This window comes from Talaromyces rugulosus, chromosome IV (genome assembly GCF_013368755.1).
Source record: "Talaromyces rugulosus chromosome IV, complete sequence".
Taxonomy (NCBI): Eukaryota; Fungi; Ascomycota; class Eurotiomycetes; order Eurotiales; family Trichocomaceae; genus Talaromyces; species Talaromyces rugulosus.
The window spans coordinates 4,038,381-4,061,320 of NC_049564.1; the positions used below are offsets into that span (position 1 = coordinate 4,038,381).

General features: G+C 46.7%; 6 protein-coding genes across 6 annotated transcripts; 3 read left to right on the plus strand and 3 right to left on the minus strand.

Annotated features, from left to right (window-relative positions):
* Positions 1 to 675: 675 nt before the first annotated feature.
* On the plus strand, positions 676 to 7,762 carry TRUGW13939_08105 (uncharacterized protein; the record flags this gene model as incomplete). Its single annotated transcript, XM_035491241.1, has 3 exons — positions 676 to 5,283; positions 5,335 to 5,447; positions 5,506 to 7,762. The coding sequence occupies 3 exons, from the start codon at positions 676 to 678 to the stop codon at positions 7,760 to 7,762; spliced, it is 6,978 nt and encodes a 2,325-aa protein (XP_035347134.1).
* A 300-nt stretch (positions 7,763 to 8,062) lies between these two features.
* On the minus strand, positions 8,063 to 9,514 carry TRUGW13939_08106 (uncharacterized protein; the record flags this gene model as incomplete). Its single annotated transcript, XM_035491242.1, has 4 exons — positions 8,063 to 8,074; positions 8,292 to 8,894; positions 8,945 to 9,360; positions 9,436 to 9,514. 4 exons carry the CDS (start codon positions 9,512 to 9,514, stop codon positions 8,063 to 8,065), a joined length of 1,110 nt encoding a protein of 369 aa, XP_035347135.1.
* Positions 9,515 to 10,584: 1,070 nt separating this feature from the next.
* On the plus strand, positions 10,585 to 13,079 carry TRUGW13939_08107 (uncharacterized protein; the record flags this gene model as incomplete). Its single annotated transcript, XM_035491243.1, has 4 exons — positions 10,585 to 11,318; positions 11,382 to 12,297; positions 12,364 to 12,555; positions 12,618 to 13,079. The coding sequence occupies 4 exons, from the start codon at positions 10,585 to 10,587 to the stop codon at positions 13,077 to 13,079; spliced, it is 2,304 nt and encodes a 767-aa protein (XP_035347136.1).
* A 4,104-nt stretch (positions 13,080 to 17,183) lies between these two features.
* TRUGW13939_08108 (uncharacterized protein) lies at positions 17,184 to 17,779 on the minus strand (the record flags this gene model as incomplete). Its single annotated transcript, XM_035491244.1, has 2 exons — positions 17,184 to 17,484; positions 17,607 to 17,779. The coding sequence occupies 2 exons, from the start codon at positions 17,777 to 17,779 to the stop codon at positions 17,184 to 17,186; spliced, it is 474 nt and encodes a 157-aa protein (XP_035347137.1).
* A 1,312-nt stretch (positions 17,780 to 19,091) lies between these two features.
* TRUGW13939_08109 (uncharacterized protein) lies at positions 19,092 to 20,857 on the plus strand (the record flags this gene model as incomplete). Its single annotated transcript, XM_035491245.1, has 4 exons — positions 19,092 to 19,400; positions 19,460 to 19,724; positions 19,775 to 19,911; positions 19,964 to 20,857. 4 exons carry the CDS (start codon positions 19,092 to 19,094, stop codon positions 20,855 to 20,857), a joined length of 1,605 nt encoding a protein of 534 aa, XP_035347138.1.
* Positions 20,858 to 21,019: 162 nt separating this feature from the next.
* Positions 21,020 to 22,407, minus strand: TRUGW13939_08110 (uncharacterized protein; the record flags this gene model as incomplete). Its single annotated transcript, XM_035491246.1, has 3 exons — positions 21,020 to 21,824; positions 21,876 to 21,984; positions 22,074 to 22,407. Coding segments are annotated over 3 exons (1,248 nt in total), but the record flags the coding sequence as incomplete, so codon positions are not given.
* Positions 22,408 to 22,940: the final 533 nt, after the last annotated feature.

Consider the following 22,940-nt stretch of genomic DNA (forward strand, 5'->3'; position numbering starts at 1 on the left):
ACTCAATCTTCGAAGCATCCAACTGCTCTCCATCGAATATTCATTCGAGGCTATTATTCTCAACGGATGGCCATTCTTAAATAGTGTATCAACTTAGCTTGTTTTTTTTTTTTTTTAAATATTCAAAAAAGATCTACCATACAAGTACTCAATTATTATTGTCACGACGTAGCCAAAGTGGGGATTATTGTAGTCCTATTGTTTTCCAGCAACAATACCTCAGAATATATAGACAATTTGCAAAAACACTATTGAAAAACTACTCGTGAGCGTGGAGCCTATTCAGCCGTGGCTATTGTTGTATGGCGCGGCACCGGATTAAGCGCGGGCGGTCAACCGTGGCGCTAGACGCGACGTTGGGCTAGGCGGCTCGTTCCATCAGGCAAGGTGGACAAGCTTCTTCTCCGGCCTTATTGACACTGGGACGGCGATTGCTTCCTTTGTCTTGTGCTTTTCCTTTTCCTTTTCGACATGAAATGTTTTGCGTGGTATGTCTTTTTTCATTGTTTCCAATTTACCATTGTCTCTAAATGTAGGACCTGACTGACTCTTTGTCACTCTTTTTTTCCCTCGCAATCAGATCCAAGACACCTCCCTCAGTCGCTCGTGTCCGAGCTGCGAAAACTGAAAATTTTCGCACGTTAGTCGGTCGGATTTTCATCACGACTCTTCGCGATGCCACCTAGTGGTGCAGGCAAACGGAAACGAGGCGACAGGTCCTGGTCCGGCGATTCTGGACATCACGACGGTGGTCAGAGGCCATCTCCCCATCGACCTGGCAATCTGAATCTTGCGCAACACAATAACCAACCTCCATCTCCAAGCCCGCGAGGCGGTAGACAAGGTAACAGAGGTGGCAGAGCAACAAACCCTGGTCGTTCGCAGAGTGCTGCCCAAGATACCCCTATGCCTTCAGCAACCCCCGATTCACAGCCGCAGCAAACGGAGAGCGGAGGCGCGGCGAAGGCCAAAGCGAATTCCAATATCGCTACCGATGCGACTCTTCCTGTTCGTCGAACAGATGCGGCTCAGAATAGTCAACAAGACTCGTTCTACGTTTACGAATACGTCACGAAAGATGTTGTCGCAGGCTGGAAACAGAGCGGCAAACAGAAAGTCATCGACCAGGGAATAGCCGCCCGCAATTCGCGCGACACAATCAATTTGGGATGTATATTCCAGGAGCTAATCCGATCCATTTTACTGAAGAGGCTCGACCCGTCAGAGGCCGGATCTACTGTGCGACAGATCATTGCGAATGGAGAACAGGAGGAGGCCGATAAGGATGACATCTCATCGCTCTTTTTGAATACTTTGTCTATACTTGTTGATGAACACGACACATCGAACGATGCCTTGAAGCCGTTTGTTTTCGCCACGGGAATCTCCCCTGCGCTGTTGCGGCTTGAGCTAGACACGAATCTGGTGCAAGGATTGGGGCTTGTTCGAGAAACCTTTACTCGCATTGGAATCCGAAAGCAAACAAATATTCTCTACCGACAGTCCAATTACAATCTTCTTCGTGAAGAGTCAGAAGGCTACTCCAAGCTAGTCACAGAACTTTTCACAACGAGCAATTCTGAATCCCCATCCAGTGAAATCGTTGAAGAGACGTTTGAGCGTGTCAAGGCAATGATTGGAGCCTTTGACTTGGATGTGGGACGAGTACTCGATGTGACTCTGGATGTATTCGCTGCAGTCCTGGTCAAGAAATATCACTTTTTTGTCAGGTTCCTGCGCGCTAGCTCGTGGTGGCCCAAGGGCGATCGCTTGCGTCGTGAAGATGAGTCTGATCCCTACTCAGGCTTGCCGAGCTGGGCTATTCCTGGCTGGACTGGCTATGATGACGAAAAAAAAGAAGACTTTGCACGGCTACGCGACGAACGCGACCAGGCTTTTTGGAATCGAGTTCGAGAAACCGGGATCCGCGCTTTTTATGAGATTGGTCGGCGTCCATTATCCGACGATGAACAACAACTCGCACTTGTAGATGCCAACAATCAGTCAGACTTTGGATCTGAAACGAAAAAATGGATCGAGCAAACCGGTACACTGCCACCAAAAGGTAACCGCGTTGCTGCTCAGCTTCTTGGGTTTAAACTTCGATTCTATTCGGCATCCGCAAGGGAGGCTGGCTATCTGCCAGAAAATCTCATATGGGTTGCTGCTTTACTCATTAAGATTGGGTTTATCTCATTGCGTGACCTTTATCCACACCTTTGGCGCGAGGATGACACTATGCCCGAACTGGAGGAGAAGTTGAAAAAGGAAAAGATGGAGAGAGAAATGAAGGCCCGGCCAGGAGGAGGAATCAACGCTCTGATGCTCGCTGGAGCTCTTTCTGATGACACTCTCCCTGCTCCTCTTTCTCGCTCACGCGAGGCAGACACTCGTTCTGGCACCCCTGGAAAGGATTCCGAAGTCACTACCGCAAAAGAAGCCGGCGATCAGGAACCTTTGCCAGAAATTAGGGAACAAAAAGTTGATCTGCTGAAAAGCTTGTTGACTATTGGTGCCATTCCCGAGGCCCTCTTTATGCTTAGTCGATTTCCTTGGCTTATCGATATGCCAGAGCTTCCGGAATATATCCACCGTATAGTCCATCATTGTTTGAGCAAGCTTTACACCCCAATACGCCCTTTGCAAGAGAGCGAGCAGCTTCGGGAAGCACGCAGAGTCCCTAGCACCGACCAATCTGGAGTGCCCAAAGGCCAAGTTCGTCTCACCGATGTCCCGGCACGCAAGCTACTCCGGTGGGCTCATCCAGACAAAGAAGACCGTGAAGAAGGGACTAGCTACCGATTTTACTGGGATCACTGGTCCGATACGATACCGGTTTGCCAAACCGTCGACGATTTCTTTGCACTTACTTCCTCCCTGTTGAATGTCTCCGGTTTTAGAATCGGACAAGATCCACTGCTGATGAGTAAAATTTCACGAATCGCCCAACACAGTTTGAAAACAGATACGTCAGAGGCCAACAGAAATCGCTGGAGGGACTTTTGCAAACGGTTGTTTCTTCCGGCCCTGAGCTTATCCAAGAAGAACCCAGGTGTTGCCAACGAGGTATTTGGTGTTATTCGTCACTTCCCCAGGGCCGTGCGCTACAATATGTACGCCGAATGGCACTCTGGGCAAACATCTAGACTGCCGGATATCAAGGCGGCCTTTGAGCTTGCCACGGCACAAACCAGAGACACACTGAAGCGGTTGAGCAAGACAAACATTAAGGCCATGGCTCGTGCATTGGCGGAAATAGCATATGCAAACCCGGGCATCGTTATCAATGTCGAAATCACGCAGATTGAGTCGTACGACAACCTTATCGACGTCGTCGTCGAGTGTGCCCGTTACTTTACCGATCTAGGATACGATATCCTCGTATGGGCCCTCATCAACAACTTGGGCCAAAAAGGGAGAAGCCGTGTTCAACAAGGAGGTCTCTTGACTAGCAGGTGGCTCAACGCGCTGTCAACATTCACTGGCAAAGCATTCAAACGCTACTCTGTTCTAAACCCCTCACCAATTCTTCAATATGTACTCGATCAGCTACGACAACAAAATTCGACCGATCTTATTATCCTAGAACGTATGGTTAGCTCTATGGCGGGAATTGTTACCGATACAAACTTCAATGAGCAACAAATCCAAGCTATGGGAGGAGGTGCCATATTGCAGTCGCAAGTCATGCTACAGCTTCTCGACAAGAGGCACGAATCCAAAACGACATCGAAACGATTGATGAAGGCGCTGATTGACTCAAAAATGGCCGGTCAATTGCTCATTGCTATCGCCCAAGAGCGCCTCCTCTGTATTTACAGGGAACCAGAGCTCGGTCCAGAGCTCAAACTACTAGGCAACATCTTTGACGAGATCCATCGAATTCTGACACAGTACCTAGACTTGCTTCGAAGCAATCTTACTTTTGAAGAATTTGACTCTTTTGTTCCTAGCTTGCCAAGTCTTGTTGGTGAATTTGGTCTCCAGCCAGACATTGCCTTTTGGATTACACGGCCTGGTCTGTGCAAACAGATTGCAGATGCCGATCGCGTTGCCAAGGAGAACAATCCAGCTCTTAGACAAGCAAAGAAAATCAAAAGTGTGACTGCTGATGGCGATGTGGAAATGGCAGAGGACGAGACCAGCGACCAAAATGAAAGCACGACAGCCGAGGGTGAAATGGAGGTGGAAAAGTCACCTGCCGCAGCAGACAAGGCTCTTTCTCCCGGTCATACAAATGGCGTCACTCCTGAAGTAGCACCTTGGCATCCCATTTTGCAGAAATTGATGGACGAAATCCAGCCCGTTCTTCCCCCGAATGCCTGGCAAACTGTTGGGTTGCCATTCTATGTGACTTTCTGGCAGCTTTCGGTCTATGATGTTCACATTCCAGGCAAGGCATATGAAGACGAGATGGAGAGACAGAAACGAAAAGTTTCTTCCATCTCTAACGACAGGACTGATGTCAGCGTGGCTGGCACTCAGCGGAAGGAAAGAGAAAAGAAGCAAATCCAGGAGCTTCAAGACCGCCTGCTGGAAGAGAACAAGCAACATCTTGTCTCCTACGAGCAGACTCGGAGCAGATTGCAAAAGGAGAAAGATCACTGGTTCCCAGGTATGCGAGGCAAATATGAAGCGCTCAATCTTGCTCTTTTAGAGCAATGCTTTCTACCTCGCCTCTTGCTGTCGTCTATCGATTCTTTTTACTGTTTTAAGATCATGAAATTCTTGCATACTTCAGGCACGCCCAACTTCCGCACGGTTGGTCTTTTGGACCAATTGTTCCGAGAACACAGACTCACAGCGATCATTTTCCAATGTACCTCGAAAGAAGCCGATAACCTTGGACGCTTCCTCAATGAGATCCTACGTGACTTGACTCGCTGGCACGCTGACAAAACACTCTACGAGAAGGAAGCATGGGGTCCAAATAAAACTCTGCCAGGGTTCGCCATGAATGTTGATTCCGAGGGCAAGTCAACTTCTTTTGTTGACTTTGAGATGTTCCGCCGGCTACTGTATAAGTGGCATCGCTTATTGGCTGGAGCATTAAAAACTTGCTTCAATGGAGGGGAGTACATGCATATCCGGAATGGTATCAGCGTTTTGAAATCCGTGTCCAATAACTTCCCGGCTGTTAACTGGATGGGCCGCGATATGTTGCAATGCGTCAACTCTCTGAGCAACGACGACCGAGAAGACGTGAAGATTCCGGCAGCATCATTAAAGGGAGATCTCAGCAGAAGGGAAAAGCAATGGCTACTTCCCCAGGCATTCATGATCGTGAGTCAGAACTTTCTCTCTTCAAAGATAAGTACTAACCCATAATGAAAGAATGATAATGTTGCTGGTGACAAGGCCAAACCTCGCCCAGGAAGACTTGATTCCACTACGCCGAAGCCGCTGAATGCAAGCGCCGCAGAATTCAAACTTCCAGCTTCCTCCATGTTAGTTTTTACTACCTTCTTGTTTCAATTCATAATAAGACTAATGGCTTTCTATCAGAGCAAACGGTGCCTCAAATGGTCCCGCTTCAGGCAAATTAGAGGTGGAGGACGGTGAGATCGAGGATGCCAAGATGGGTGATGCTCCTGCAGAATCCGCCTCGATAGGAGATCCTGCGCAACAGGCGGATAAACTTGCAGGCGAAGATTCTGAGCAGCCGTTAGCAGCAGCAGGGGTTGATGATTCCGAAGTCTCTCGGGACGAAAGGTCGGATGTGGAACGACAATCATCCGAGAGAACCCAAGCCAGGACAGCATCGCCAGTCGATTCGCGACAGGGCTCGAGACCACCTGATATGAACCGCTCTGCAAATATACCCAAGCGCCCGGAGCTATCTCGATTACCACCACCGCCTAGTCTACCAAACAAACCCGATCTTCCTCGTGGATATAGACATGATGCTCGTCCGCCCAGGCAGCCAGATTTGATCGATGATCGCCGAGACGGACGACACCCCGAATTCTCTCGCTCTGGACGGTATAGTGATGCTGAACGTGACCGCCTATTCGATCACGATTCCCGAGGCCATGGCCGTTCCGATGACCAGTACCGAGGTCCTCGTGGTGGCCCCCCTCGCGAGGCTGAGACTGACCGCGCCGGCCGCTTGCGCCCTCCAGACTCGCTTCCTCGAGCCGGGCCGCGTTCTGGGTCGCAGCCACTGCCGCACCCGGACCGAGCTGACCTCTTGCGCGAACATCCTGACCGTGTGGCATTGATAGAGGTAGAAACGCAGCGCCGCGACCACCGTGAAGATCGCAGGCCTCGACCCTCATCCCCCGCGAGACCAGATGATCGTCGAAGCCATCGCCATGATGATTACCCTACCGGCCCGCGTAGCGATAGGCCTAGCCGCTCGGATATGTCCGAGGCCAGGGATGCTCGACCTCCTCCTGACATGTCGCATGGAAGACTGAATCGTCAATCTGAAGTACCGACCGACACTCCATCTGGCCCACGAGGCAGAGGCGCCCATACACGTGGACGAAATGTGTCAAATTTGCCACCACCATTACCACCGACACCGACAACACCTAGTGGAGCTCCTGAACGCCAACCACCTTCCGGACCTTCTAATCGATCAACTGGCCGTGGTCCTAAACCTACTACTTCTCCGCCCCCGACTTCAGATAAGGTTGATCTTAGCGGAGTCCACCCTGATAGACTCAAGAACCTTCCGAACGAGCCTAGTCCTGCTGGCGGTCGGGCCCAGGCCCCTCTAGCTGCTCCTTCCGGTCCTCGTAATTCTCATGGAACTCCTGGTGGCTCCCCTGCCACTCGTGGGCCGCCATCAGGACCCGGAGGTGATAGGAGCCGCAGTGACAAGCGATTCGCAGGTCTGAACACCATGCTTCAGCAATCCGGCGGTTCCCAAGAACGACATGTAAGCAGTCCGGGCACGTCCGTCAGGGGTAGAGGCAGACAAGCTAGTTCTGCCAATGCTTCATCTCTCCAAGGAAGTCGACCTGCAAGCCCTCCCGCCGGCGGATTCGACGAAGGACCAGCTCCTCAAGGACGACCTGAATTATTCCCCGGCGGCAAGGAGGAGGATAATAACAATAACCGTTCCTCTGGCCGCGGTCGACGAAACGACGGACCTGACGAGGCCAATGCTGAACCTAGGCGCGGCGGGCGACATGCGAATATCAACACGCCCGACCGAGACCGGACCCGCGGCGAAGACGAGGCTGCTCCCCCAAGAGGCAATCGAAGGGATGATCGCAGAGGCCGCGACCGAGACCGCGAGCGCGACCATGATCGTAACCGTCGAGGAGTCGATGCTGCCGAGGAAGAAACACATCCGCAAGCAGCACCGAGAGAGTCGGGAGGTTCTCGTCGCGGAACAATGAGTCGCGACGATAACAGGAAGCGAGACCGAAGAGACAACAATAACAACAATAACAACAACAGAGACGATGGTGCCCCCGATCATACTGGTCCTGGCAACAATGAGCTTCATGGTCGTATCCGGCCTCCCTCTGCGACAGGCAGCAATAATAATGCACCTCCACCGGGCCCGCCAGGCGAAGAACGTCGATGGACCGGCGGTGGCCGCGGGGAGCCTCGCGACCGAGACCGCCATCGTGGTGGGAATCGCGATAGAGAATACAACAATCGCGACGGCGGCGCAGCAAGCGGCAGCAATACATTTCCACGCAAACGTGGCCGACCTGGTGACGACAACGGCGGTCACGGAGAGGGCGCTGGTCGTGGTATGCGAGTTGGAAGTGAAAGCAAACGAGCACGACGTGGCACATGAAAAAAGCACTGCAGAGAATATAGTCCTTGCAGTTTGGCTTGCTTTTTTTTCTCTCTACTTTTTGCCTTCAAATTGGTTTCGGGTAAATGTCCAATATCTTCTATTCAAAGCATGTCTATTTTCAGGGCTCTATTTTTTGTTTTTAGTATTTTTCTTTTGTCTTTTTGTTCTTTTCGTTTTTGCTTCGAGCATGAATGCATACTTCGGCGCTGTTGTTTGATTTTGATCTAGGCTATTATTTCGGAGGTTGTTAAAAGCATTAAACTGTTAATATCAATGAGGAAATCGTCACTTTTTAATCTAGTCTTGAGTCTACATATAATGTGTGTATGAAGTGCATAGCAAAATCAACCGGCACTACTGTTGGAAATGGAGAGGGAGTAGCGAATACTCAAATGAGAACTTTGACGACTAAAGTAGGAAAGATTTGCAGTTGGACATAAGAAAGGACATCATGATGTGTAACATTGCAAGACCACTAGAAATTTCACTATATAACAGCACACAAACTAGCTAAAAGGACAAATACCATCATAAATTGAGGAAGTGGTCCTACAATAACGCCTCCCGAATCATCAGAGGAAGCGTCCCCAGAAGTATTAGTCTGGTTATTGGTCATGTTCTTTTGCTCGGTGAAAAAGAATGGCTGTGTGCTGTTGTATTCCGGAATCGTACAGATAGACTGTGTCCCTTTCACGGATGGACAGCGACTTTTATAGTCCGATGAACGCGCCGGGTTTGAGGAATTGAAATATGCAAGGAAGTAGGCAACCGTCATCTTAGCATCGACATTAGGAGGACCACCGGACCAGAAAGGGTTCCCATTGCTCCAGTGATTGAAGTACCCGCGACCAGCATTGTCCGGGATATTTTGTGTCATATCACGCAGCCACTTACCGTCAGCATAAAATGAAATTTTCTCTGGTGTCCAGTCAAAGCGGTACTCATGGAACCCGTCGGATGGGTCAAAGGGCAGTGGATACGTGTCAAAAGTCGGTGTTTTGGCCGCATTATATCCAGCAGCTTGTGATTCCAGTGACTGCAATATGAGATTGACTGCCCCAGTGTTGTTTCCTGCTTGATTTTGCCGTGATAAAATTTCGTTATCAATTTCTTGTGTATCATTGTAGTACTTGGCATTATGTTCAGCAAAAGTTATGATGTTTGGTTAGAGACTCCTACCCAGAAGAATGCTCCGCATGTTCCATTGGTGGCGGTAAATTTAATCAGAGATCGAATGCTTCCATACAGCATATCAGACCGACTGGTGCGAATCTCGCCCATCGGAACTAGGTTGTTTGATGGGATTCCACCCCGTGTCCAGAGCTGTACTCCAGCATCAGGGCCCAGCGTTCCCGAGCCGCTCCAGGTAGAATTGTCGACCAGCGGATTCGAGATTACATTACGCAACTCGTCAATTCGGCCATATTGACCTGACGAGGAATCGTAAGGAAATTCCGAAGTTTGGATTTCCCAAGCATCATTGTGCGAGAGATTCTGTACAGTTCGGAAGTTGGTCTCAATAACATCAGTATATACCGTATGCTCTGCATCACTTGTTGCATTAACAGAATACCCGCACTCGCAATCTGCTAGTGCTGCATGCCAAAGAGTTTTGATGTCAGCAGGAGGTAAGCAAACTCAAATGTTGGGTAGTGTGGGCTTTCACTAACCAGAAGATGAGAGCAGCGTTGCGGCAGTCCAAGTAAGCGCCATATACCTCCACAATTTGTCCATCATGAGGGAATACATGATGGACACAAGTTCAGCTTTTCCTCTCTCGGCAGCATATAGTCCAATGCCAAAGGTGACACTTTGTTAATGGATGCTCAAGTCTCATCATTCATGTCATCCACGTGGGGTACCGGCCACTATATGACGTACAAAATTTTCGTCTAAAGTAATCACTAATCATTCATTTTCACGCCCCAAGTGAGACATATATGCATGGGCTGTCTCATGCATGCACCCTTGTATTTCATGGATTAGCCTGGCATTTTTAGAAATTTCATTGGTATTCTAATACCCTAGTATTACATTAGCCTCGCGTATTCTTTCCCGCGGGGGCACTCCAGATTGGTGACCAGGCATTAAGTACTAGCATGAATACTAGCTCCAGGGTTTTTCTACTTTTGGTTAGCAAGAAAGTGATGAGCTTTTGCACGTTGTCTACGAATGTAAGCTGTTCGTTGGTGCAAAATGACTACCAGTGTGGAGTATTGGGGGCACTCGTCTCGCCAGGTACCCGTCTTTACCGAACCAGCCATGGAGGGTAATTATATTACTATTCTAAGGCTTAGTGCGTTGCCATCCAGGTGGGCTATGGGAACCCTAGATTTCTACTTCCGGAAACCCTCGTGTTCCTGTAGTCAGAGACAAGGGATTCGCTGACTCGGACAATGTGGTCTCGTAATTTTGTTTTTTTGCTATTCCAGTACTGCAAATCACCGGTCACCAACCATGCAGCTGGCTTCCAACATATGGATCTAGTTTGTAGTGTAGCATTTCAGCCGCTCATTGCTCGTTGGGGCCTAGAATGGTGTGCTTTCTTACTTCCTATGGCTAAAAAAACCATGCATATGCATGGTCTGGTACGTATATACGCCAGCGGAACCCTCGTTCTGTTGGGTACATACATTATGAGACATAGGCCCAGGAAAGTTTGAAATGCAGTCTATGGAGTAGCGCGCTCTTTATTACATTCGTTTCTACACAGTATATACATATCCTTCGGCAATTCATTCTATTTTTTAAATTCTGCGAGGGCTGTTTTGATTCCAGTCGTTTGATCCTCACACATTCGTTTATTTTCATATGCATAAATGATGCATCGCCCTCGAGGTAACTCGGTTGTCGAAGACATTGTCGTCCCTAGTCATCTTTTGGCTACAGCGGCTGCTCACCGTAACTGGGAGCCAAGTCAATGGGAATCTGCTCTGCCCCAATCTGGTCCTGTCTCGCGGGCGTTATTTGCAGAGGCTAGGGCAAATACGCTAAACAGGTCGTTAAGTCTGAATGGTCTAAATGACGGCCGTGTTTCTAGACCACAACAGACATATCGGCCGCGATCCAGGAGCATCCCATCCATTATCCCAGAGAGGCAGTCATTATCCTCGACCTCATCACCATCAGTTAGTCGAAACTTGAGCCCAGAGCCACGCTCGCCACATGTACACTTTACTCGTTCCACGGCCGCATCTCCGTCCCCGTCACCGCTTTTTGAATCTTTCGACAGCTTGATCCAGAGCAATAGCGAGAACCAGAAAGAAGTTACTGGCATTCCCCAGAGGAGCCTAAGTCAACGGCTTGTCAATAGGCGGACGAGCGTCTACAACCTATATGAGGAGGCTAAAGTTCGCGGGGCAGGTCTTCAGCGAAAATACTGGGTTCAAGTACTATTTGAATGTACTGTCTACGTCATTTTGCTTGCCTTTATCTATCTCGTTTTGGTTGGTCTTCCACTATGGAACGGTGCAGTCTACTGGTTGTACTGGGTCGTCAAGAACAAGTTTGTTATCGAAGGTGGCTGGGCTATTGTCTTGGGCCTATCAACGCTGTGAGTCATCACAACTCGGGAAAAAAAAAACCTCTAGTGGAGCACTTATTGACCAGAATCTAGATATGCATATCTTCCTCTGCTCATACTCTTTGAAAAGGACCCCCCAGCCCCAAATGCGGTGGATGACGAAATTGATGTCGAAGCAAATAAACTTAGAGACCGTGTCGAAAATACGGCTTTAATGATTCCTTGTTACAAATCGGCGAGCATAATAGGACCTACTCTTGAGGCAGCTTTGAAGATTTTTCCGGCTCAAAATATTTACGTGATCGCGAATGGCAACTCGGCTACGCCTCTTGATGATACCGAAGATGTATGCCGGCCTTACGGAGTTAACCACATTTGGTCGCCCGTTGGATCTAAGATTATCGCGCAATTCGTTGGCTGCTATGCTACCAAAAAGTTCGAAAACGTTTTACTAATCGACGATGACTGCCTTCTTCCTGCAAACTTCCCTGTTGTCAGTGACCGGCTCGTTGGTCGTGTCAAGTGCATCGGTTACACTATCAAGAGTGTCGGCCCCAACTCTTCCAAGGGCACCTTTTGTCAACAGGCTCAGGATCTCGAATACAAGATCTCAGGGATACAGCGCGCTCTGGCGGGGAAGATCGGCAGTGCCACTTTCCCCCATGGAGCTATCTCACTATGGAACCGAGAATTCCTACAACAGACATTTCATGATCATCCCGGCTTCACGGTATCTGAAGATTGGTTTTTTGGTGACAGCTGTCGGCGACTAGGTGGACGAATTGATATGTGCACATCTGTCTTCGTGGAAACCGAGACACCCTCTGCTGTTTTCTTCAGTAGCGGTGGCAGCCGAGGCGGGTTCGGGGAAATGACAATCTTCAAACAACGGTTTATGCGGTGGAACTTTTTCTTCGTTAATGGCATGTACTACAACATGAAATACATCATCAAGAGCTGGAAATTAGGGTGGTGGGAGCTCGGTGCCAAGATTTTCGTTTGGCAAGAGGTTCGTTAAGACTCTTTCTCGTTCCCTAGCTGGCGTGGTGAAACTAACCAGAAGGTCTTTAAATAGGTCTATGAAACGCTCCTGTACCTTCTCACACCGTTTATATTACCGATGTCATTCATGGCCCGACCTGCTTTCAGCGGTTTCATGCTCGGCATTACCATTGCAGTGTACCTGCTCAACGTTCTTATTTTTAACGAGATACATTTACGATTGAAGCGCGAACGTGTTAGCCTAGCTGTGTTGCTATTTTACTATGTAGGTCTCCATTCCAGTGGCCGTTTTCTTTTTTCTTCTGAAATATCCACTAACGAGCGCAGACCCCATACAAAATGGTTCTCACCTTCATTAACGTAGCTAGCTGCTACTGGTCCGTCTATAAATATGCCCGCTATTTTGCTAAGAGACACCCGAAAGTGATCGAAGATGCAAAGGCAATTGAAGTGGTGCTACGCCTCGAAGAGCAACAAAAGAATACCACAGAGCGTAACAATACACTGGGTCGCACACTTACCATTACGAAAGTGGAAGCGCGGAGAAACGCGACAGCCTCAATATACGAGAATTTTGAAGACCCCGACCCCCAATTCTCCGATTATGTGGGAAAGGAAGAGAATGAAAAGGCCGAGTCCGCCCCAGCAATACAAGTTACGCCTGCGCACAGTTTTCATTCTGTGAATGAGAGCTACTCTCCATACCAGCACGAAGAAGACGACTATCAACAACCAGGGTCGTTTTCCTCTTCGCAGCGCTCCTCGTATTATTCCACGAGGTCGGCTTAATCTGCTACGACAAAAAATAGAATATTTATATATCATTGATCTCTAGACTATAGACTACTTTCGTTATTCTTTGCATAATTTTTTGAGCGTCAATTGGAGTTTACACTGGGTACAGAATTTTGATCACTGGCTGTGCTCTTATTGTTTAGATCCATGCTTGAAATGAGCGTAGTGACTAATTACATCACAATCCCGTCTGTCAATTTCACAGGTCTAGAAAAATAGAGTTTCATATCCTTTAATATTACGCACATTAAATGACTATCCTTGAAGCGACAGGTTTGATGTGGAAAAAATCCGAGTCAGTCAATGACCAGGGTAATGAGACAGAATTTGCTAGGATTATGAAACATTTCGAATTGTATTCTAAGTAGAATCTCGAAGAGTGGGGAAAGCGAAAAACAAAGAAAAAATCCATTTTTTATACAGCTCCTGCCTAGTACAGTACTGTATCATTTATACACCGTCTGATATAGTGGAAACAATGCCGAATCGCGTCATCCCGATGCCTGAGACCTAACCCTAAGTCGAAGGTGCTTAGTGCGTAAAATTGCCACACAGCACAACTGCAAGGAAATATGGAGTACTACTACTAACTACTACACTCTGTACTCCGTACAGGAATTAGTTCAGCTCAATTTTATGCTTGCAAGAGGCTCTAGCGGAATCCAGGAACCTACTTAAGCAAGGCATGACGCAACGATGCTGGACCGGGTTTAGATCATATAACTGGAACGGAATATTATTTCTATTCGTATTATGCAACAGAATCTCAAGTCAAATTGGGAAATGTTTCGAGATGTGCTTAGCGCACCAATGAGCTGGCGTCGAAATGTGCCATGTGTGCATTCTCGCAGCGGATTCGTCGCAAACTTCATTGTTGTTTTATGCAACATAGTCATCAAAAGGTGACACCTTGCGTCAGCGGTTAGTCTTATTTCGCCAGGGTGGCTGGCATCGTGGCTTGTTAGGCGTACAGGGATCTTCGGGGGGGATGTAGGTTCTAGAAACGTGTTATACGTAAGGTTAGTTCCAACGCAATATGCTTAGCGCCCTTATTCGGATTAGGACTAGTTTGTCAGTCGATTCGCGATCGAAGATCCTCGTATAGTTTGAATGGATTGGTAGGTGTTCGCTAAAATCTAGTGACTTGGCGGGCAAAAGCGGTGAAAAACCTAGACACCCGCCCAGCTTTTTGTTGTATACGCTTTGTATATGTCTTACTTATACCTCACGTATGTCTCACATATGTCTACCCAAACCCACAACCTAACAACTAAAGTCGAACGTATCCAAATCTTATACACGCTAAAAAGCTAAGCGAGTGTCAAAAATGATTAATTTTTGTCAATTTTTTTCTGCCATTGCAGACACTCTGACTCGGCCACTAAATTTTTAGTATACACCCACCGAACGATCCGGGACACCCGTTCGACTGTGACCTGGGTCCAAACTTCCTAGAATAGTCTACTTCCGTGAGGCTCCTCATCTTTCCAAAAGGACTGGACCTAACAAAGTAGTAAAAATAGAAATGCACCAGAGGCAAAATGAAAGAAACAAAAGCAAAAAAGGAACGGATTAAGCGGAACTAACCCCTGTTGTGGTAATGCAGCTGAAAATCTCAGGTGCGGGGAGCCAAAGAAACTATAATAACATGATATTATTATTAGCCGGTGTTCATCGCAAATAACAGACCGGAAATAGATTTTTATGATTCACCGGAGGCTAACAGCAAGCCACCAATTTAAATTTGGTCATGGCTGAAATTACCGCCCATGAGGTCTAACTCTCTTTGCAATGGTGGTATTTTTCTGTGACAACAAACAGTATCCGCCCGGCTAATCTTGCCTCTCCTCCTCATGTATTTTCTCGGATCAAAGGATGATGATATTGTGAAGGACAGATGATGTACATTGTCAGATATCTAGTCTCAGTCACGGAAACTGACAGGAGCATATCAACCATGAGACTGATCGGAACGAATGAATAGAATGTTGGCGTCAAAATCGTCCCCTACTTCACCGGCTTATAGCTACGAATAGAGAGCCAAAAGTGTACACGTACGGTCAGGGTCCTTGATAATTAAGTTAAATGGTTTTCTAAATATTTCCTAATTTTTGCAGTGATCTGACACGTAAATGTACAAAATCTTTCAAAAATTGAGCATTGAATATATAATCTCTGGTTTTACATGCCGATTTGGCTATACATCAATTGATGTCAAATGGTATATTCCAGGTTAACTTCTGGAAGGTTACCACGAACAGACACTATAAACCTCAATATAGTGGACAATAATGAATACAGAATGGAACATTGAAATTGGATCATATATAGAAAAAACTTGTATAGCTATATTTTTTCGAGAGGAACAGCTTTTTGTCTGCTCTGTGCCCATATTTGCGAAGAGGATCAATCTTTTTTTGTTTCATTGTCATAGGACATACAGGAAGCGAATCCTATGGTGCGACCTTTAATATATGGTTATTCTTTTGCTGTACGGGTCTAAAGACATCCTTCATTGCACAAATTCTACCGTATATCCCAACTTTTTTCTCTTCTTCGTTTGTGCATTACATGAGAATTGATAGTCATTGATAGCGTCTTCGGCAAATGACTTTCAGTAGGTACGTTACTTGATGTACTCTCTTATATATGTAAAGTAGTCATACCTTTTATACATATCATTGATATACCTTGAGCTAGCCATAATTTCTCCTCGAGCGTGGAAAACAGTTTTGATGGGGTGGGATTCACATAGTGAGAAGGTATGAAATGGATTTTTTCAAGAGTCGAAATTACCTATTATCTATCTAGACTCTAACTAATAGTCATGAAGCGTCGGTATTTGATCTCCAGAAAATATCTGCTCCCAACAAGACACCAAAATGAGCAAATAGCAATACCGTGGGAGTATCTGCTGTACAATGAACATGAAGTGAGAGAAGTCAGTACTGTGAGTGTCGTAGGGCACCACAGTCTGGATGTGAACTACTTCTGAAGCTTTGCTACAGCCAATTTAGCCTAGCAGGGTTTCCACTGAGCCGTTATTTATGACAGTGGGACGAGGTTCTGATCCTCCACGAGGTACGCCCCCCGACTCCATTTCTAATACTACTAGCAAGAACTTTCAAATGAGAAATTTGATGACTGAAGTAGGAAAGGCTCTATGTGAACAACAGTTACATATAAAAAAGACATTATGATGTGTAAAAACCACTGGAAATTTTACTTTAAAAGTTAAAATTTCTTCAGGAACACTTCAAAGTGATAGCAGTTAACCAATTAACCTTATAAAAAGATCTATATTCTCTTCAAAAAGATTTTAAACTCGCACAGCAAGCTATCAATACTAAAACCCGTGATATAATTTCAATATTTCCCAGTTCATTAAAGAAAAGTCTATGAGACCTGCTTGATACCATAAAGGCGCCTTTTCCAATCTTTAGATATTATATTAGAAACAATAGGACCATCATCGCTGACTTGAGAATCTCTTCTCTTAATAAAATTTTCCAGTGTGGCACGTTTTTCGTGGCATATGAAGCAATTACACTTATAGAGACTTTTAGGCTTAATACAGTAAATAAATTCTTCTGAAATAATGCGATGTAGAAGAAAAAGTCTGTCAGTCATCAGTTGATCTCAATGTTGATATAGGGCGCTCGCCACCGGCTACCAAATTATTATCTTTCGATCAATAGGTATGTCGCGGATTGAATCCTAAAGATTAGCTGTATTTCTGGTATATAAACTTTCACTACATTGGTTTCCATTTTCTTTTTCATGAATCGATTGATATAGTAAATAAATTGTTATAGCTTTTCATAATAACCATTTGATGATGATATTTATTACACATGCATATGTAATCGAATGACATCAGTGCATCCATTGATATACATAACTTTAAAATATAGATAAAGCCCAGCCATAACGATAAGAACTTAACGGGAAATAATTGAAAACCTAAAGACACAATTCCTCATCTGTAAAACACTCTGTAATTATTTTGGTCATACATGTAATAGGGACCAGCTCCCCACGTCGAATAGCCCGGTACAACATACTAGTATATCCACTCACAGTCGGTGCCTCCTTAAACTAGTTCGAAGAGGCTTTGTAAGGGATAGGAGTTAGAATCCTGGCCGTGTGCAAAAAGGGAATGCCCAGGGTCTTCCGCACATATTCATATATCGACTTCAAAGCCGTTCCTAGTATGGGGCTGGCATCATAGTGGTCTAAGTATACATTCATACTGGAGTACCATCCTTCCTGGAGCAGAAGAGTAACCTTCATGACCAGGGCTTCCATCTCTTCTAGCACCAAAGGGTCTAGTGGGGTGGTGAGGTAGTCGATGATGGTGACACGCATTGATTTACCAATATGAACAAACCGTTCTTCGCTTTTCATTGTCACGGTCTGATCAAGGCCTTTTTAGAGGTGGACCCAGAGAGTTGCTGAGAAGGGTGGTTCTTTCGACTGTAGATTGAGATTTGTTTCCACATGTGCAGGGTACTGACTAACGTGTTGAACTCGGTGTGTACACTATGCAGGACGAGCAACTTCATGGCGCGCAGGTCGAGAGCCTGACATAGGGAGAATATATGTGCAGCGGCCAACTCTATTAACACCTTTACAGCGGTGGTAGTGTAGCGAGAAGAGATCAGGGCGAGGGAGTTAAAGGATTGGTCGCCCATTTTGGCGTTGTAAACATGATTAACGGGGCCAGCGAGAAACCCCAACTCAGATGTGAGAGCGGAAATATAGATATCAACTGCTTTGAATATTCCGGACTTGATAGGCTCCTCGGCTACTAGATTCGGTGGTACACCCTAACTTGTGGTAGGGTTGATCAACTCCTGACACTGGGTAAAAGCCATTCTTCCGATGCTTTGGATCCCCTGGCGGCACTTCTCCATGGCAGAAGTAGCAACCTTGTCCTGAACATTAAACTATTCCTCTTTTACAAGCTGAGCGGAATCTTGAATATTGTGGGTGATGCTGCGCTTATGGTACTGCCATTGCCTACAGTGTGGAATATGCATGCTTTGCCGGGCAAACGCGTGGGAATCGTGGTTGTTTTCTTGTCAGGCAGCGTCCAAGTCCTTCCCTTGTGTGGCCTATTTTATTGTTCCGTGGGTCATGATCTCATCGACAGTATAGTGGTTTAATTGCAACGTGTGTCCGGACTGCATCTTTCTTTACCTCTGCTAAGCATTCCATGGAGGATCCTACATGTGAGTTCTGTTCATTGTTGTAACTTGTGTATTGGGAACACAATAGCTCATCAAAATCCATTTATCTATTTTTTCTAGAGACTGATTTACCACTCATGAGCTGGACTATCGTTGAGAGCGGCATGTATACGGCCGCCGCGAGCATGATGCGTCTTCGCCCGCTTCTCAGCAAGTTACCGGGTTGGTTGAAGATCGGGACCGCGAAGGATAATAGCGAAGAATCTCGGATGAATAATGGAGGACACAATCAAGCGGCATTAAACTGGTACGGCCATGGTTCAAAACAATCTACAAGCCAAAAACACATCCCTCTTGGGTCGTTTGAGAGGGATATTGATGAAGATCATGTTTAAGTTTAAGCAACACCGAAGGATCCCTCAATAGTAATAGTTTTAAATTTAATTTGAATACGCATTATGATTATTATGATTGTTTTATGATGTGGTGTAAAACCAACACCAGACGCAGGGACGGGCCCACATTGAGAGATGGTGGGTTATTCCAGACAACCCTAGCAAAGCAGAACAGGGTCCGGTGTTTTTGTTCCAATCGGGGGCAAAAAAGCACATGATACCATGTCAAGAAAATCACGTGCCTGATCTCATTGCTACATAAACCGCGCTGCCAGCCACTATTCCTGTTCCTTTGTTTCTAACTTTATCACTTTCTTCTCAGTGTTCGGCTTTGTATTTTTCAAACCATTTTTTCATCTGACACTCACACGTATTTACATGTACTCTCTCTTTATTTCTCTCTTATAAAAATTTACCAAATGGCACCTACCACCCTCCCATTACCGGGAATTGAACATGGCAAACGTATTCTCACCGCGGTGATCGAGCAGCGAGCCAAAAACAGTGCTGATAGCGCTTGGCTATCAGTCCCAGTAGACGACACCAACCTTTCCCTGGGTTACCGGGATATTACTTACCGGCAACTAAACAATGCTGCCAATCATGCTGCCCACTGGTTAAACCAGAATCTTCCTACTTCCGAGCTGTTTCAGTGCTTCGCCTACGCCGGTCCCAAAGATCTACGATATTCAATTCTGGCTGTGGCAGCTGCAAAAGTGCAGAAGGTGGTAAGCAGCAGCGGCTCTCGTATATCAAGAATGTAGTGAAAAGTAACCGGTATACATAGATGGTAGTTCCATCTCCACTTGTCACAGCAGAAGCTCAGTTGCAGATCTTGGAAAGAAAAAACTGTACGATTTATCTCAGACCTGAGGAAATGGCTGTGCCTGTGGCCGGGGTCTTGGAAGGCACCTCGCACATTCATACTATTACCGTACCGGCTCTGGACCAGTTCTTAAACGAAACAGAAGCTGGGCAGGTAAATTATCCCAAGTCGTGGGCTGAAGGAAAGGATGACCCTTGGTTGGTCTTTCACACCTCAGGAACAACGGGTATGACTTATAGAGTCAGCTACCACAAATGGAAAGTAACTTTGAGATAGGAAACCCTAAACCCATCACATATACGCACCAGATGATGGCTGGGGCTGATGTAGCTGCCTCTCTCCACGGCATTGAGGAGACTCATATCCATCAGTACGCACAAAAAAGATGGTATACTCCGTTGCCGTCACTTCATGTAAGTCAATTAGCCCCACAGACTGATACATTCCATTCCCTGACCCAGTTAGTTTGTCGGCATGCTCATGTCGATTGCCATGACCTCCTTCGTCCACATGATAGCAGTTATCGGACCCCCTGGACCTCATCCTCCAGACGTCCTCGCTGAAGTACTACGCTGCGGAGACGTGGATGGCGCCCTACTTCCCCCGGCACTCATTGACGGTCTCTGCCTCTCAGAGACTGGTCTTCAAGCTTTACGAGGCCTAAAATACGTCCACTATGCCGGTGCCCCGCTGTCTGCCAAGTCCGGAAAGCTTCTTGTTCCATATGTGCAAGTGGTGCCCTGTGTCGGCAGCACTGAAGCCGGCGGTTACTTTACAATTATCCATGACAAATCTGATGCCTGGGATTATATTTCCTTTCAGAAACACGCGGGAGCAATCTTTGAAAAGCGAATTGGCGACCTGCATGAGCTTGTATTCGTCCGTGATCCTGATTGTGCGATGCAGCAGATCTTCTCATTATATCCACACCTTGACCGGTTTGAGACAAAGGATTTGTGGGTTGAACACCCTACGAACAAGGGTCTATGGAAGATCATCGGTCGGAGCGATGATTATCTCTGTTTCTCTCATGGAGATGGGTTGCACGCCTCGCTCCTAGAACCGGAAATTCTGGCTCATCCAAATATAAAAAATGCGCTTATTGGAGGAAATGGGAAGCTGGGACCTGTACTTGTTGTCGAGCTTGTTGAGAGTACCGGCCGAGAGGCTCTAATAGATGGGTTGCGGCCTTATATTGAGAAGGTTAACTCGCGGTGTCATGAATCTGTTCAGGTTCCACTAAGCAGGGTTGTCATTGCTTCAAAGGAGAAGCCGTTTATTGCAACTATCAAGGGGAGTGTGGCGAGGTTGCAGACTTTGGAGTTGTATAAGGATGAAATTGCTGCATTTTTCCCGTAGAATCTCTAAGTATTATATACATATGTACATCACCGAACTCTGGAATACGAATACAAAATTGCACCAGCGTCCCACCATATAACCCAGGTCTTCACCATCTTAAATACATATCGCAGAATGAGACTTTTTGTAAGATCCAAGATATGTATGGTCACAACTTACCCTTGGAAAGTCTCCTCTCTTCGTCCCAACTGGCATCTTCGCAACCATGCTCGCCTCCTTGGACATCCTCAGCATATCCTCATCCGAGTGTCGACTCCGATACTCTGTCCAAAACTTCTCGTCCGCCAACCACCCATCAAACCATTTCTGAACCCATCCAGCCGCAGTCTCTGCACACCATTCGACGTTCTCAAAAACAAGCGTGTGCGATCCATCCTTCAGGACGGCCTTTTCCACCATCCCAGCCTGAGCGCCACCACTGCCGCCCACGCCGGTCCCCGTATGCCGCATCTTTGATTCCTGGGCGTCAGGCAAAGACAGAAAACTTTTCCCACCGAAAACCCACAACACACTTGACCTCAGGAATGGTAGGTTCCTCAAAGCCGACCAGCACTCCGGTCGGGAATAGAGATATGGCCGTTCCTTCTCCGCATGCCAATCGGGTAGCAATAATCTATCCAAGGCTTCGGGCTCGAGATTCGGCGTAGAAAAGCTCCATGACTCTTGATGTTTTGTTGTGGTTAATGTCACGGCCTGCGGGCCGACATTGGGGTCTGAAGCATCATAAAGAGCAGTGGGCACCTTTCGCAGCCCATATTCAAGGTACCTTTCGCGCGCACGAGGATCCCATTTACTTAGGCCGTTTGATAAAGAAGCTTTGGCCTGTTCGACACTGGGCCAGAGATCCCGGCGACGACTGGATGGGAAGCCCGGGTTGGGTCCTCCAAAGGAGGCCTCGATAATGACAGGATCGAAGAGTATAAGAGTTGATAGGAGGCGTGGATGGATTATAGAAAGATTTACGCTGTCTCTGTCATTAGATTCGAATAGTTTAGAGGTGGAAGAGGACGCTTACAGCTGGGCACAACCCATGCTATGGGCAACACCAATTATAGGACGAGGGATCTCATCGCGAAAATAGTTGATCATGTGGAGGAGGTCCCGGGAGTGGTCGTACCAGTTTGCTTGGTCCTTATTAGCTTTCTGGCTTCTTTAAATTTTATCTTGCATCTTAATCTGGGAAATTTGGAAAAGAAGGGGAAGGGAGAGATACTTTGATCGCCCTGGATATGCTCATTGAGAACTCCGCTTGCTCCTTGGTTTGAGATATCGGCTATCCAGATTCCACGCAGAGGAATCTCTTTGCGCTTCAGTTCACCGTATAGGTCCTCCCAGAGAGGCTCATAGGTTTCCTTCGGGGTTCCATTTCCCGGAGACCCGATGATGGTGATTGCGTTATCTGGGACTGGAGTAGGGCGGTCGAGAGGGATATACTGTTTTATGGCGAGCTGGAGGGGCGTCTCTTGTTTGCCCTTGGTACTGTGCGGGTATTCTCTAATGTGTTGGCCGGGGACTATGTGCTCGACTACCTGGAAGGGAAAAGACATTATGAAATTACAGGTACGTCAAATAGAAAAACCACGGCATTGGACTGTTGTGACAAGACAAGGCTGGGACTTGTTTTTAAGGAGAAGCAGATAAAGATACGCAGCCGATCGGTAACCAAAGCATTTGAAAAATACACTAGTATTGAATTATCTAGCGGTATTTTATTTCCTACTCCGATCCGCTATCCGCTCGCTTGCCAATTTAGGACTAGTGGAATATACATTGCAGACCATTAAGTTACCAGGCAATAATACCTTATGCGCAGTGATCACAATTGCCGAGGTTGGAAGTAGAACAACGTGGGAGTTCCACTACGAAAGCCATGCACCTAGGTGCATAGCGCTTCTAGAGTAGAGACGTTGCTCCTCTAACTAGCTACCGGTTTTCCAAGCACCTCTAAGCGACCTTGTGGACTGTCTATTTAGGAAATCCAAGTCATACAGATTGAAATGTAGTACGTAATTTACTAAAAAATCGAAACAGCTTGAAACTCTAATAATACGTCAGCTATGATTTTAGTGTCCGATATTAA